Below are 14,011 nucleotides of genomic sequence, written 5' to 3' on the forward strand. Positions count from 1 at the left end.
GTGCGACCACTTCCGGCCTCGCGCCGCTTCCGCCTGCCTGAGCGCTGCTGCGCCTGCGCGGGGCCGCGGCGTCCCGGTCGCCACGGCAACAGCGCCCTTGGCCGCCATGGCGGCCCCGCCGGAGTCGCTGCTGCGCTACTGCCCACCACAGCTGATCAGCCGGCGGGGCGACAGGGCCTCCGCGGGGGTGAGCGGGGACAGGGGCACCGGGGAACGCCGCGCTCTGCCGGGGGCGAGCGGGCCGAGGGCGCTGCGCTCCCCCGCCCGCTCCTACCGCGCTCTCCTCTCCGGCCCCCGCAGGCCCGCTCGGCGAAGGCGACCCCTTCGCCGCCGCCCCGGACACCCGGCGCCGTCAGCCCCTCCCCGAAGCACCCGCAGGAGCTCCTGAACGCCATCCTGCCGCCGCGGTGAGCGGGGCCGGGCCGGGGCCGGCAGGGCCCGGTGGGCCCCGGGGCGCCCGATGACGCTTCTACTTCTCTGGCAGGGAGTGGGAGGAGGCGCAGAAGCTCTGGGTGCAGGAGGTGTCCACCGCGCCCAGCACCCGCCGGGACGTCGTGCAGCTGCAGGAGCAGCTGGACCGGCAGCTGCAGCAGCGGCAGGCGCGGGAGACCGGGCTGTGCCCCGTGCGCAGGGAGCTCTACACACAGTGCTTCGGTCAGTGCTCCTCCCACTGCTGACACGCCAAGGACAGGGCTGGCAACACGTGTAAAACAGCTCAAAATCCTTTTAGTTGTACTTACCCAACAGTTCATTTAAAATAGCTCAGAAGCCTGTCTAACTCACACACTCTGACAGCACACGATGCTCATCTTCCAAATGCAAGGGGTGGCCATGGGTTGGACCAGGATCCCCTGGAGGCTCCCCTGTAACTGCAAAAAGTCAGTACACGTTCTTAGGTGTTCCCTGTTACAGCTTTAGGGGATCAGCACCACTGCTGTTACTTGAGAGGCTGCACCATCACTCTTTTATCTGCTGCTCTGGTAAATCCCTGTTCCTGTGGAGCAGAGAACTGTCAGAGAGGTCGTGTGTGTGTGCAGCACTCCCAAAGGTCGCACTGCAGGTGCCGTGCTTCCCTTGCAGACGAGCTGATCCGGCAGACGACGGTGAGCTGCGCGGAGCGGGGGCTGCTGCTGCTGCGGGTGCGGGACGAGCTGCAGCTCACCCTGGCCGCCTACCAGGCGCTGTACGAGAGCAGCGTGGCCTTCGGCGTGCGCAAGGCGCTGCAGGCAGAGCAGGGCAAGGCCCTCATGGAGAAACGGGTGAGTCGGGGGTGCTGCCGCGGGATGGCAGCAAAGACCATCAAAACGCTCGGCTCGCAGTCCTCGGGCTCTGCTGCGCTCCTGAAGCCTGGTTCTGTTGTTATCTGAAATGCTTTAGAGACTGTACCACACACCACTTTTAACTGAAAATTGACTATCCATCAACAAAACTTGAGAGATCCGTGCTCTTTCCCAAGATTGCAGAGCTAGAAGAGGAAAGGAGGGAGCTGGAAAAGCAAGTGAGTGAGGAGAAAGCCAAATGTGAGGCTATTGAACAACAAGAAGTAGAACGGCGAGAGATAGAGGAGAAGAAACACAACGAGGAGGTTCTGTTCCTCAAACGGACAAACCAGCAGCTGAAGGTCAGTAAAAAACCACAACTCCAAATACTAATGGTAACATTCTCAGTAAAGCCACTAAAGCTGCCCCTCTGGGAACACAACACACCATTGAACAGTAAATATTACCCAAGAACAACTGCGTAGTCCTGCAGCAGGGACTGGGTAATTATTTGTGCATGTGGCTTTGGTGAGAAGAGCTTCTGCTCCATGTTCTGGTTTTGAAAGGAAAAATCCCACATCTTTCGAGTAAGGAAAGAATGTCACCCTGCACAACAGCGAATGTTTCTGGCTACAGGTAAAAACATTTCCCTTACAGCAAGCTGCTTTCCTTACCTTCACTTCTCCTGCAGGACCTACTTGCCAACCCACATTTTCAGGCTGTCTTGGAATGTTTTAGGGCACAAAATGGAGTAACTGTTAGATCAAACGTGCATTGCCCCTGAATCCATGGCTTTTTCTTTGAAGTGCCTGTACTCCAGCAGCTGTGTGTGCCACTGCTGTGGGTTATTTTGGGGGCAGCTCCCATCAATCCACTAATTGGGCATCAAGTTGTCTCAGTAATCACAAAACTTGCTGTTCCCAGCTCCTCTACTCCCAGTTTGTGTTCCAAATGCTAGAGAGCCAAATATTTAATTTAGCTCACATAGTCCAGCCTGAAATCAGAGAATTCAGACCACTGTTTCAACAGCTTTTATTTAATTTCCCCCTTGATGCTTTACATTCTAAGCTGAGTGCCTCAGTGCACAGAGCCAAGGCCAGCTCTGTTCTCCTCAGAATGCAACAACCGGGCATGCCAGGAACGACAAGCTAATTTATAAAACATGTAGTAAGGAATGGAATGGCTGGGGAACAAACCTGGCCTGGCTCTCCTGGCAGCAGTGCAGGATCCTTCAGTTCCTCAATGGGAACATCCAACAGTTTAGTCCCTCAGCACTGCAGGTTTATTTCTTAGGTTGAATCTAATTTGCCTCACTGTCTCATTTGTTTTTCAGTCACAACTTGAAAGCATCATTGCAGCAAAGAACTAATTGTTTTGTTGTCCTCGAGGCAGGCTCAGAAAAGCTGTCAGAGCAAGAAGTTTGCAATTAGTGACAAAGAATTGTCTTCCTACAACGATCTTGAGTTTTCACTTACCAGTAACTGAAGGCAGCATTACTGTGTTCTTTCTTTCTTTCTCTCTTGAAGAGTTGAAATTCAAGAGCTTCATTAATTACTGCTCCCTCTTTCAGTGCCATCTCAGCAGTCAGCTCTTTGAGCAGTGAACGTGTCTGGGACTTGCCTGTTGGTAATGTGCTAATGACCTTCAAAGCAATAACTAATAAACATTTTTAAATGCAAACATCTCTCTGATATTATTAATTTGAAAATGTTGTAGAAAATTCAGAAACAATATAAAGGTGTCTGTAAGAATTGAAAGTCCCATGCACCAAGAAACGAATAGCAGGTGATTCTTAGGTGTCTGGGGTATTTCCTTGAGTAGCTGCAAATTGGTGTCGATTATACCTGGAAATCCCTGTCAGTGGTAAGTGAAGCACTGGGCCTGATCGTTTCTAGTGAGACAAAGGGACACCATGCCAGTCATGGATTCACTTCTCAGTGGAAACAAATGAAATCTTTACTTGAGGTACCTGTGTAAGCAGCTGGTTCCACAGCAAGCAGACATGGGAAAGAGAATTCCCTGCAGTCATGTGAAAAATCCCATAAAGCCGGTTTCCAGAAAAAAACCCACCCAAAACCCACCACTGAGCAACACTCGAGGAGCTGTTTGGCCAGTGCAGGATTTGCTGGCCTGGGATGGAGATGTGGAAATACCATCAGCTCCAACTGCACAAAGAACTTTCAGATGATGCAGAAACAAAGAGGGAGATGCTGCTCCTGGGGCCAGGACAGACCGGTCACACTGGGCTTTGAACGGGAACTGCAAGTTTTATAGTAAAAAAAGCCACCGCATACTAGAACTGTTTTATGTAAAATTTAATAGAATAAGCAGCTATTGCTTATGTTTGTATTTTTTGTGCTTTGATCTTTGTTCCTCCAAGCCAGTTTTTTTCTTGTTCTTATTCTTATTTTTCACGTTGTGAGTTTCATAATACCGGACTCCAACTTTCTTGGAGCGCTGCTGCCTCTCGGCTCGTCTCCTCTGCAAACACAGACAAAACACATTAGCAAATCCCCAGCATCCATAGCCTCAGTGTCTGCAGCTCTCCAATGGTGTTCACATTCCACACGCCTTACGTAAAATAAATAATTTCCAACAAAATGTTACTGATGAGAACCTATAGGGAACCCACCCACCCATGCTCTTAAAAAAGAAAGCTATGCTTCAATCTTTACATGAGGAGTCAACAAGGTAAAAGAAGCAACCTAGTGTGCCCAGTCAGGTAAGAGGGCTGTGACATAGTTGTGACAGGACATTTGTAACAGAATTCAGTCTTCACTCCCCTCCTGCTCTCAAAGCTCTTTAGTGGTAACGGGCAATCCACGGATAAAAAAGCCACTCTATTTCCCTGCCCAGCTGTACTACAAGAAATCACACTTACTTCTTTGGATGTGAGTTTCTTGCAAGGCTGTTTACCCAACTGGTCATCATCATCACCTCCCTCTTCTGCTTTCCTCTTTCTTTTCTTTTCTGTGCTGCCTGCAACCAGCAGAAATCACACAGTTGGGTATCTTCCAGAACACCCATTTGTTTGCAGAACTTCAGACTGGGGCCACCATCCCAACTCCTTGAGCAATGCATTCCTTTGGCCTTATTTAACAGCTTCTACCCAAACAACGTGCATGTAGCTCTTACTATGAAAGCTGCTCTCAAGAAGCAGATTGCTTCCAGCCTCAAGTAAGCCCAGGAGATTTCCATAGTCCTTTCAGAATGGGGCTCTCCCACTGACTGTGCCTTTAATCAAACTGCCTATGGCAGCTGAAGCCACAGTAAAACCTACAGACTGAAGTATCTCTGTGCTTTTATAACATCCCAACCCCCCTCACTCCCTCCTGTGTAACACCCCAGGGAGAGGGAGCTGCTCTGGCTGCAGCCTGGAGCCCAGGCTGTTGGGAACACAACATTTACCTTCTCTGGACCTTCCCTCACTCACAGGGACATCTCCCATCACACTGACAGGTGTTCTACAGCGAGGCTACAGCAGGTCAGCAGCAGCTCTGGGGTCAGCTAAGGGGACATTTAAGCAGCTTCAGGGGAAAAGAACTTGGATGCAGGAGCCAGTGGACGCTTCTCCCCCTAACTCCCTTTCTTCTCTGGTTTACAGGATTTCCCAACACAGATTAAGAACATTAACTAATCTTGTTTTACCTCTGTCTTCAGTTTCTTTGGGTTCTTCAGCCTTCTGCATGGATTTTGCAAACACTTTGTCACTCAGTCCCTTAGGGATTCTACAGAAGATAAAATCAGCAATAAAAGGTCGTTGTAACACAAACCAAGAAGCCACCGGTCTCCAGCAGATCCCAGTCCCCCGTCAGCACCAAAGCCACAGTCTTTGCACCTAAAAAACATATTGCAGTACTCTTGTCTCTGGAGTTACTGGGCTTGTGTGCTGCACAAGAGACAAAATATAACCCTTAACCTTGAAATCTCAGTCCTCACAAGGCTGGTGAGTGAGCTTTGCTAAAACTGGGCCTGCTCTATGGGCCAGGATACTCTGCATGTGCACAGGGACCCACCTGGCATATCGAGGTAGGAATCAGCCTCGGTATAACCCAACATCAAGGAGAGATCCAAGGATACAATTTTGCTGCTCAGAATACCAAGAGATTTCTAACCCATAGCTTAAGAGGTAACTTTCAAAAGTGAGAACATTTTTAATTATGCTGGTAAATAGCACTTCTTGGAATAACCTTTCAAAAACAAACTGCTGCTTGGCCAAATTTCCAACCCTTATGGCTAAACCAGACAAACTGTGGCTTATGTGAGGCAGCACAGGGGAACTGTCAAGCAAGTCAGGCATGGAATGGAACTACAGCAGAGTCACATCAACCCTCTCCTCCCCTGCAAAACATTGGACAGATTCAGGTACCTTATTGCTGAGAACCTCTTGGCTTTGGCTTTATCCAGGAATTTTTTGTATTTTGCAATCTTGTCCTCCAGAGCCTTAAGAACTGCTTTAGAACTCTCCCTGGCACCCGGCGCAGCCACCTGCGATTCCTCCTCTCCTGCATCCTGCTGTTGCTCATTCTCCTCCTTCTCCTCCTCCTGCTCTTCCTCTCCACAGGAATCACTGTCTGTCTCATCAAAGCCTGGCACATCCACAGGAACCAGGTCTTCTTCTGAGAACTGAGGTGCCACGTTAATCCTGCCGAAGTTCTGCCGAACGTGGGACATGAGCTGCCTGATTTCACTGTCTGGGTTGTTCCTCTCTTCTGGCTCCACTCCTGATGCCATCGACTCAGAGACTTTCTCCTCAGTATTATCTTGGCTTGCTTCAAATGCAGGAGGCTGCAAGGAAGAGTGTCATGGATATATTATCCACAAAGTCTGTCCCATCATCTCCAACTTCTATTTTCTCTCTTTGGAAAAAGCCTCCGATGACAATGTGATAATCACTGACATTTCTGGTAGTCAGTAGTGGCTCAGATATCTCTGTAAAGAGCACAGCACAAACCTGGTCCTCACCGACTTCAAGTGTCACCTGAGTGACCAGGCTTGTGCAGAGCCCAGTCACTGCCCAAGTCTCATGGCACTCTGGGAAAAGCAGCAGCGAATTCCATTAAGAAAATCAAATAATATGTAGAAGAGGAGGCATGAGCTTCACATTCTCACCTGGGGACCTGGTTCACCTGGTTCTGCATTCGGTGGCTTCACAAAGAATGGGATTCTGCCCCTCTGCCAGTCATTGAGAACCATCTTGCTCACAGTCTGCAAGTCAGGCTCACCACCCTGAAAGAACCAGGAACAATCTCTGTCCACATTTGCAGGGCACAGCGCCTTCCTAAGCCTTGTAAGCAACAGAAACGTTCCCATCTCCCACGCTGAGTAACAGACCACGCTCTCCAGCCTGCAAATGCAGGAAGTTGTCACACCTTTAGCAGTTTTCCAGTCCTAGCAGCAAGTTTCTCCAGGAAGTCTTCTGTATCCTTCCAGGAATCAATTTTGTATGTCTTCCTGATGTACTCTGCTTTGGCCCTTTCCAGCACAGCACTAATATGGTCTTCGGGGCTCTTAATCTTTTCAACTTGAACCTGAAAACACACGGTAGAGGATCAGCCCTGAGCCCACCCCACGGACAACAGCAAAGCTCCCCAGCCCCCGTGCAGACACGTACCACTCCCTTCAGCACGATGTCTGTCTCCGTGTCTCCCGACGGATAAACCACCCCGGGGCAGTCGATGAGGAAGATGCGCCGCATCAGGGTGATGTACTGCCACACCTGAACAGAGCAGCAGCTGCTGGTCAGTGCTTGGTTACTGTCCCGTTTGTGAGGATGAGTCACAGAACCGGCACTGACAGAGCCTGAGCCAGCACCTGGTTCAGGAGAGCACAGACCCGGAGCACTCCCACGACTGCAGAGTGGCACAGTGGGAACCTGGGAATGCTGCCAGAGCAGTGCCTCAGAGAAGGGACTGCCCATCAGCCACTCCTGGGGCCACACAGCCTGTGCAGCTCAGTGCTGGACTCGACAACGTCATCGGGCTGATTTCACACCAACTCTGCCTTCGAGCACGAGCTTATTTGTATCTGTAACACAGGGATGTTCTTACCTTTGTTTCCCCTGCAATGGGGGCCACGTTGCAGACCTTCTTGGATCGTAGGGTATTGATCACTGAGCTCTTGCCAACATTGGGGTAACCAATGAACCCCACGCTGATCTGCTTCTTGTCAGAGTGTAACTGGTGAGAAATAACACGTCCTTGTACACCACTGCAGCACTGAGCCCCAAACCCTAACAAAGCAAAACACCACACACTAACTCCCCCACCCCAACCATACAGATCCCCAGAATTGTTCTGTACCTTTCCAAACTGCCTTAGAAGCTGTATGAAAGCACCTTTGCCAAAAGGGTTTGTGAGGCTGGCGTGGAAAGCCAGTGTTGGATACTCCTGGGAAAGGACAGCAACCCAACGTTTCTGGAGAGGCAAACAGGCTGGGTTAGGGACCTGGGGCTGCAGGGGGTGACACCATCTACTCAGAGAGGGGGGTACAGTGTCTGCACTGGGCTTACAGTTGCAATGGCCATGAACATTGCTAGGGAAGAACCTTTGAAGCATTTCCCCAACCCAACAGCTAAAAGCACTGAGTATTGTTTGTATAAAAGACAAACAATTTCCCAAAAACGCCTTCACTGCTAGCTAAAACTCATTAGTTTAACGACATAAAGCAAACCAGCTGGGGTGGATATGGATCCTAGGCAGACTAACATTTAGCATACTCTGGAGACAACAGCTGAACTGTTAAATCCAGACAGAGGAAGTAGGGAATTTGTGGCTGGTGAGTGTTGCTCAACTCGGCCAAACTTGGACAGATTTACATGGTAATTGTTACTTTTACAGCAGGCAAGCAGAGAGCTCCCAGTGCCCCAGTTGCAGTACACCCTTCCAGACCAGCATGGGGACTGGCATGGAGCTACAGCCAAGCTGCAACAGGAACAAAGAGGGTCCAAGGAATAACAGGCAGGACTGTGCTTACAGTAGCCCAGGTAGGAACGAGATCACATTTGTTCAGGACAAAAATGAGATGTTTCCAGTGTTTCTCCTTTTTCAGATAAGATTCCACATGAGGGGAGCGAGTGCCCATGGGATCCCTGGCATCAAGAACCTGAACAACAACATCTGACGAGTCGATCACCTGAAAAATAAAAAAATCACACAGAAGGAAAGGATTTTACAGAAAGCAGGACATCTGTACCTCCTAAGTGAAAACTAGTCACTTTTGAAACTACAACATTAATTTAAAAATCTTGTATCCTTCACAAACAACTGCTACTTCCCCTCAGACCTGTGAAGCTCAGACTAACACCCACTGATGCTCCGCTCTCCCCTCTCCTAAATCCCCTCCAAATTCAGGCTGGACAGCTGAATAGCTTTTACCTGTTCTTATGCAGCAGGGAAAGAAAACACCGCACCCAAATGTGAAAAAACCAATTGCTTCAGTACACAAACCCCCAGTGTTCGTCATCCATTCAGCAGCAATTCCCTTCTGCCATTTCATAATGGATCAGGGTATAAAGGATGTTTTCTGGATCAATATGAAACACACAACCAAGCAGGAACCTGCTGTTAGTCCACTAAGCATCTACAGCAGGGAGCTGTCATTTTATGACTTGCTTCAAGCCAAGTGAATTTGTTTCACAGCTTTTTCCTGCAGTTTTGGCAGCCTCTTACTGAAATCTGTTTTGCTCCATCATTCCCAGTGCTTTTAGATCCAAATGAAAAGGTTTTAAGCTACATTCAGAAATTCAGAGCAAAAAGTCAAGCAATTTCACACCTAACAGTCAGAGAGAGAGCATAAACTCTCAGTCTCCATTTCTCTAGCAGCCAAGGTGGCTCACAGGGAATTAAGGGTCAGAGCTCTCCCAAGACAAACCCATCCACACACCAGATGTTTTTAGCCAAAAGAAACTTCAGGGAACATGACTGGTTTGCTTGTGGTGAAGCCCCAGGAATCCAAGAGAAACTGTTATCTTTGCTCTGCCAGTCCTTCTCTAGATAATGTATTTTAAGAATGTTTGTTCCAGTAGGACAAGAGCTCAAGAATCAAGCTCAGTCACGCAGAGATTTGGAAATGAAACTCTTGTTTTCTCCTAGAGCTTCTCTCATTGTTGCTGTACAGGATTCCAGTGCTGTGCTGCAGGCCCTGCCCGTGCCACAGACGTGACTGCTGTGAATTCCAAATGCCATTTACCTTGTAGAGCTCACCCCAGATTCTTCTGGACTGTCCTTTCTTAAAGATTTCCTCTTGTGCTTCATCCCTGGAAGACATCACCAGAGACATCAGCAACCACAGAAACAGGGTCACAGTGTTGTCTTCTCTTCTCTAAAGCCCCTTACAGACAAAAGAGAAGACGAGGCCCAAGTAACAGCTGGGATTTAGCCAAAATCCCAAATTCAGCTAATCTCACTTTCCTTAGTCCTCACACAGAAACAGCATTGATGGATGTACCAGATACTTCTTTAAAAACAAGGCTGGCTTTTCAGACAGGTAAACGATGAATCATTTTTCCTTTCCATTCACCTTACACCAGTGTCCTCTGTCACCAGGTCTCGGTCCTTGTCCTGGTCATAAGACTCTGAGGAGGCCTCAGCATTCTCCACCAGAGCCTGCACATCACTTGCAGACAGCGTTGGTCTTTTCCTCTGTGATTTGGGGCCAAACGTTGTTTCAAATGTTTCCGTGTCAAGAATGTGAACCCTGGAGGTCTGAGGAAAAACAGGTTGGTAAAAAAAAACCCCAAGCACCACTTTTTCCATCTCTCGTGACATATACTGAAGAAGCCTGGAGTTCAACACAGCCCTGGAGCCTGTGACAAGTGACAGGCATGTCCATAACAATGTTTGAGTTTTCCAGCTTAAGCTTTGGGAAACATAAGAGTGGATATTTAATAAGCAACGAAACACTGTGCACTTGCCAAAGAACTATGCTTCAGTTCTTCCACCATAAATGGTGTCAAATGCAATTACAGCCACAATGATGAAAATTCAGCTGCTATCTTTGATCATTTCTTATTTTTCTAACAAGAGCATAAATCTCGCCAAATTCTCAGATTTTTGTCAGGGACAATTACCATCAAAATTGTAGATTTTTAAAGCTTGCAATGAAAGCCAACTTTTCTTGGAACAGCAAACAATTCATTGCTGAAAGCAGCAATTTGTTTTTGTAATGCACATTTTGACATAACCTTTTCTTAATTTAAGTAACATTTCTATTACATAAAACTTAAAAAGTTTCCATATGACAAAATAGCTACCAAGAGTCCAAAATAATAGTTCAGACACCATGAAAAAAACTGGCAATAACTAAAACTTGATGTACTAGAAATGAAGTCTGCATGCACAAGGATTTGTGATACAGGATAAAACACACGTTCAAATTCATCCCCAGTGTCTGCAGTGTGAAACAGGCTCAGAAAAGGTCCAGGAGCAGTTAGAGGCATTAGAACATTCAGACCATCAGCAGGCACACAAACCTATCAGAGAATATACTGTAATATGGTTATATCATAACCTATCACAGAATCCCACAATGGTTGTGTTGGAAGGGACGTTGAAGCCCATCCAGTCCCACCCCTGCCGTGGGCAGGGACATCTCCCACTGTCCCAGGTTGCTCCAAGCCCTGTCCAATCTGCCTTGGACACTTCCAGGGATGGGGCAGCCACAGCTTCTCTGGGATACCTGTGCCAGGGCCTCCCCACCCTCACAGGGAAGGATTTTTGGGTAATTTCCCAATGCAAAATGAGAATTTCTATTAAATAAGGTATCTTCTCACTGTTTCTTTGCCCTAACACTCGATGCCCACAGTGACAGGGAATCAGAACCATCCTTCCCCAAGGAATCCACTACAGCTGCCTCTCCCAAAGCTTCCAGAACCTAACATTTCCCCAGACTGAGCAGAGACATGTCCACAGGGAAATGCCTCTCCTGACAGCCCCCCCTGCACAGGGAGTGACACCCACGTGTGGCTTGATCCGATCATGGAAGAGGGACATGGGCAGCTTCCTTTGCTTCATGACCACCCTGTAAGGATCCTTCATCACCGTCTCCATCTCCTCCTGGAACTTCTGCAGGGATGACTGCTTGATCACACGAGTATTTCCTGCATGTAAAAACAGACACTGCACCTGGCCATTCCTCACTTAACTGCTCCACACACCCCAGGGACACCAATAAAACACGAACTCTCTGTCTGGGATCAAAAACACCAGGGACAAAACCAGAGGATTTTACTTGAGACTTTGGGGTTCCAAATATGCACAAATAGGCCAATCCCTCTCTTTCCCACCATTTAAAGGAAATTTTAAAACTATCTCTAGGACACTTAAAATCCATGTACATGGGCAAACACCAGGGACTGATCACAGGAACCAGAATAACCACCCTTAGGGAAAGCAAACCCCCAGAGCACAGCTAGAGGTGAGGGGTCCCTCAGCTCAGTCCCTGCCCCACATGGCCCTCAGACCACAACTCTGAAACAAACACCCTGCAACACACAAAGCTCAACAGTTTTTCAGCTTGATGAGTCTGGAAGCTGAACAAAACTCACCAAACCATTTGATATTTGGTTCCACCCTCGCCACTGTGCCTGGTGCCACGGTGGACTGAAACTGCAGGGGTTTGATCACTTTGCCATGTTTGTTCCTAAGGGACAAATGAGGACGTGTCAGTGCACTCACCCCTCCAGCACTTGTGTGCACCAGGCCAGGAGCACACCCATGAAATCCAGGGAGACCCTTCACCCACAGCCAGTGCTCCAGAGTGTTCCCTGGTCTGTGCAGGGGAGTCAATCCAGCTCTGACAGCAGCAGTGGCACTCACAGCCCTGGCTCTCCCTCCAACCTGGCCAGACCCTCCCTGCAGCTGTCTGGGTCAGCCCAGGGAGGGCTCCTGGGGTTGCAAAAGAAATCAAGGACCATTTTCTAGCAAACCCCACTCAGTTCTCTCTGGAGCCTTTTAACCAGCTCTGCAGGGCACTCATCAGCACAGCGTTCCCAAGCTCAGACCTGCTTTAAGTTCAGCAACATTTCAAAATCCCTCCTCCTCATCTGCTCCCCAGACAGCAAGAAACAGGGCAAAACAAACCAGAACTGCTGATGTGAACCAGGACTCCCAGAGCCCCCACGGCACAGACACGGTGGGAGCTGCTCCCCAGCCTGATCCCTGAGTGGGGCACAGGGGGAATCCCCTCAGGGGATCCCTCCATGCAGGAGCCAGGGGGAGTCAGGCTCTTCAGGCATTTGGGAAGCAGCTTTTGAGCTATGCTGCTGCGGGAAATCTGGGAATTCTGGGTGGTTTCGGACTCATGACATTTCAGGGACACGTTCAGCTGTTCTGCAGCGCCTTTTCCAGCTGCACCTCTGGGACATGGCTGGGCTGCTTGGAGCTCTGGGCCAGGCTTGGGGCTGGCTCAGGGCGAGGCTCCCCAGCTCCCGGGGTCACAGAGCACTGACACAGGCCCGTTCCAATACCGAGCCGTTCTGCCGCCCGTCCCCACCTGCGCTCCTTCTGCCGGTACATGTTGAGGCGCCGGATGGTCGCTCGGTCCCGCATGTTGTTCCCCCCCGCGCCCCCGATTCGATCTGCAGAGACAAGAGAGGGTCAGTCCCGGCCCTGCCCGTCCCGTTCCGCCCCGTCCCGGCCCTCCTGGCCCGTACCGGGGTTGGTGCTGGCGCGGGAGGGGTTGATGGAGCAGCGGCCCTTGTACCGCGGTTTCACCATCGCGGCGGTGCCGGTGTCCCTGTCGGTGCCGGTGTCCCTGTCGGTGCCGGTGTCCCTGTCGGTGCCGGTGTCCCTGTCGGTCCCGGTGTCTCTGTCGGTGCCGGTGTCCCTGTCGGTGCCGGTGTCCCTGTCGGTCCCGGTGTCCCTGTCGCTCCCGGTGTCCCGTCCGTGTCTCCGCCGGTCCCGGAGTGCTCGGGCGGGCCGCGGACACGCGCGCGGCACTTCCGGCGCGCCTGACCCACTTCCGGGAGCCGCCGCGAGGCGGCGCAGGCGCAGCGGCGTCTCCGGGCAGCCACGTGCGCGCCCGGTCGCCATGGCAACGCGTGCCCCCCCTCCCGCCCCCCCGTGTCCCCCTGTCTCTCCTGTGTCACTTTGTCCCTCCCGTGTCCCCCCCGTCTCCGGGAGGGCTCCGGCCCCCAGAGGGCGGCGGGACGCGCCTGTGCCCGGCCCGGGGCGCTGCGGTCTGGCCGGGTCCCTCCCGGGGCCGCGGGGCGGTTCTGAGGCCCGGCGGGGCCGCTGGCACGGGGAGCCCCCATTGTTTGGGAATGTTTGTTCATAGACACATAATGGGAATCGTTTGGGAGCGCGGCAGTAGCGCTCCTCGCCGTCTGCTGATGAATGGGGGCAGCTGGAGAGCGACTGGGGCTGCTGGTGGGGAACTGGGGCAGTTGGAGGGGCACTGGGACTGCTGGAGGGCACTGGGGTAGCTGGTGGGCCACTGTCGTGGCAGAGACTCATGCACAGGGCAGTACTGGTGGGTGTTTACAGGCACACGGGGCTGTTCCTTCTGGGTTACTGGCAAAGAATTTTAAAAATTAGAAATAACAACATTGGTGTTTTTATGTACGTGTAAAGAATTGCATGGACAGTGCAGTAACAAATCAAATTTAGGCAAATTCTATGTCTAAAGCCTAAGCCTACATTTGTGTTACTACCAGATTTTAATAGCAGTCTGAAAGCTCCTCACCTAGGGGAAATGAACAAAGCTGCACTGAAATGGTGTTAATTGATACCAGAGCCTGGGCCAGGGCCAAG

General features: G+C 50.6%; 2 protein-coding genes across 3 annotated transcripts; one reads left to right on the top strand and one right to left on the bottom strand.

Annotated features, from left to right (window-relative positions):
* Positions 1 to 67: 67 nt before the first annotated feature.
* Positions 68 to 2,939, top strand: DNALI1 (dynein axonemal light intermediate chain 1). The gene is made up of 6 exons (XM_032709799.1): positions 68 to 187; positions 301 to 407; positions 485 to 654; positions 1,081 to 1,259; positions 1,457 to 1,621; positions 2,593 to 2,939. Exons 1-6 carry the CDS (start codon positions 107 to 109, stop codon positions 2,626 to 2,628), a joined length of 738 nt encoding a protein of 245 aa, XP_032565690.1. The 5' UTR covers positions 68 to 106; the 3' UTR covers positions 2,629 to 2,939.
* A 620-nt stretch (positions 2,940 to 3,559) lies between these two features.
* Positions 3,560 to 13,185, bottom strand: GNL2 (G protein nucleolar 2). Of its 2 annotated transcripts, XM_032709794.1 has the most exons (17): positions 13,140 to 13,185; positions 12,913 to 13,049; positions 12,753 to 12,837; positions 11,806 to 11,900; positions 11,219 to 11,358; positions 9,780 to 9,964; positions 9,450 to 9,516; positions 8,235 to 8,393; positions 7,562 to 7,675; positions 7,310 to 7,438; positions 6,874 to 6,978; positions 6,632 to 6,790; positions 6,372 to 6,488; positions 5,629 to 6,047; positions 4,908 to 4,987; positions 4,141 to 4,238; positions 3,560 to 3,740 (listed from the first exon to the last, which is right to left on the bottom strand). In XM_032709794.1, exons 2-17 carry the CDS (start codon positions 12,974 to 12,976, stop codon positions 3,591 to 3,593), a joined length of 2,166 nt encoding a protein of 721 aa, XP_032565685.1. In that variant the 5' UTR covers positions 12,977 to 13,049; positions 13,140 to 13,185; the 3' UTR covers positions 3,560 to 3,590. The 2 variants fall into 2 exon arrangements, with proteins under 2 accessions (XP_032565685.1, XP_032565684.1); XM_032709793.1 differs by having other exon boundaries at positions 7,310 to 7,675.
* Positions 13,186 to 14,011: the final 826 nt, after the last annotated feature.

The sequence above is a fragment of the Chiroxiphia lanceolata genome, chromosome 24, assembly GCF_009829145.1.
Source record: "Chiroxiphia lanceolata isolate bChiLan1 chromosome 24, bChiLan1.pri, whole genome shotgun sequence".
In the NCBI taxonomy this organism is placed as follows: domain Eukaryota; kingdom Metazoa; phylum Chordata; class Aves; order Passeriformes; family Pipridae; genus Chiroxiphia; species Chiroxiphia lanceolata.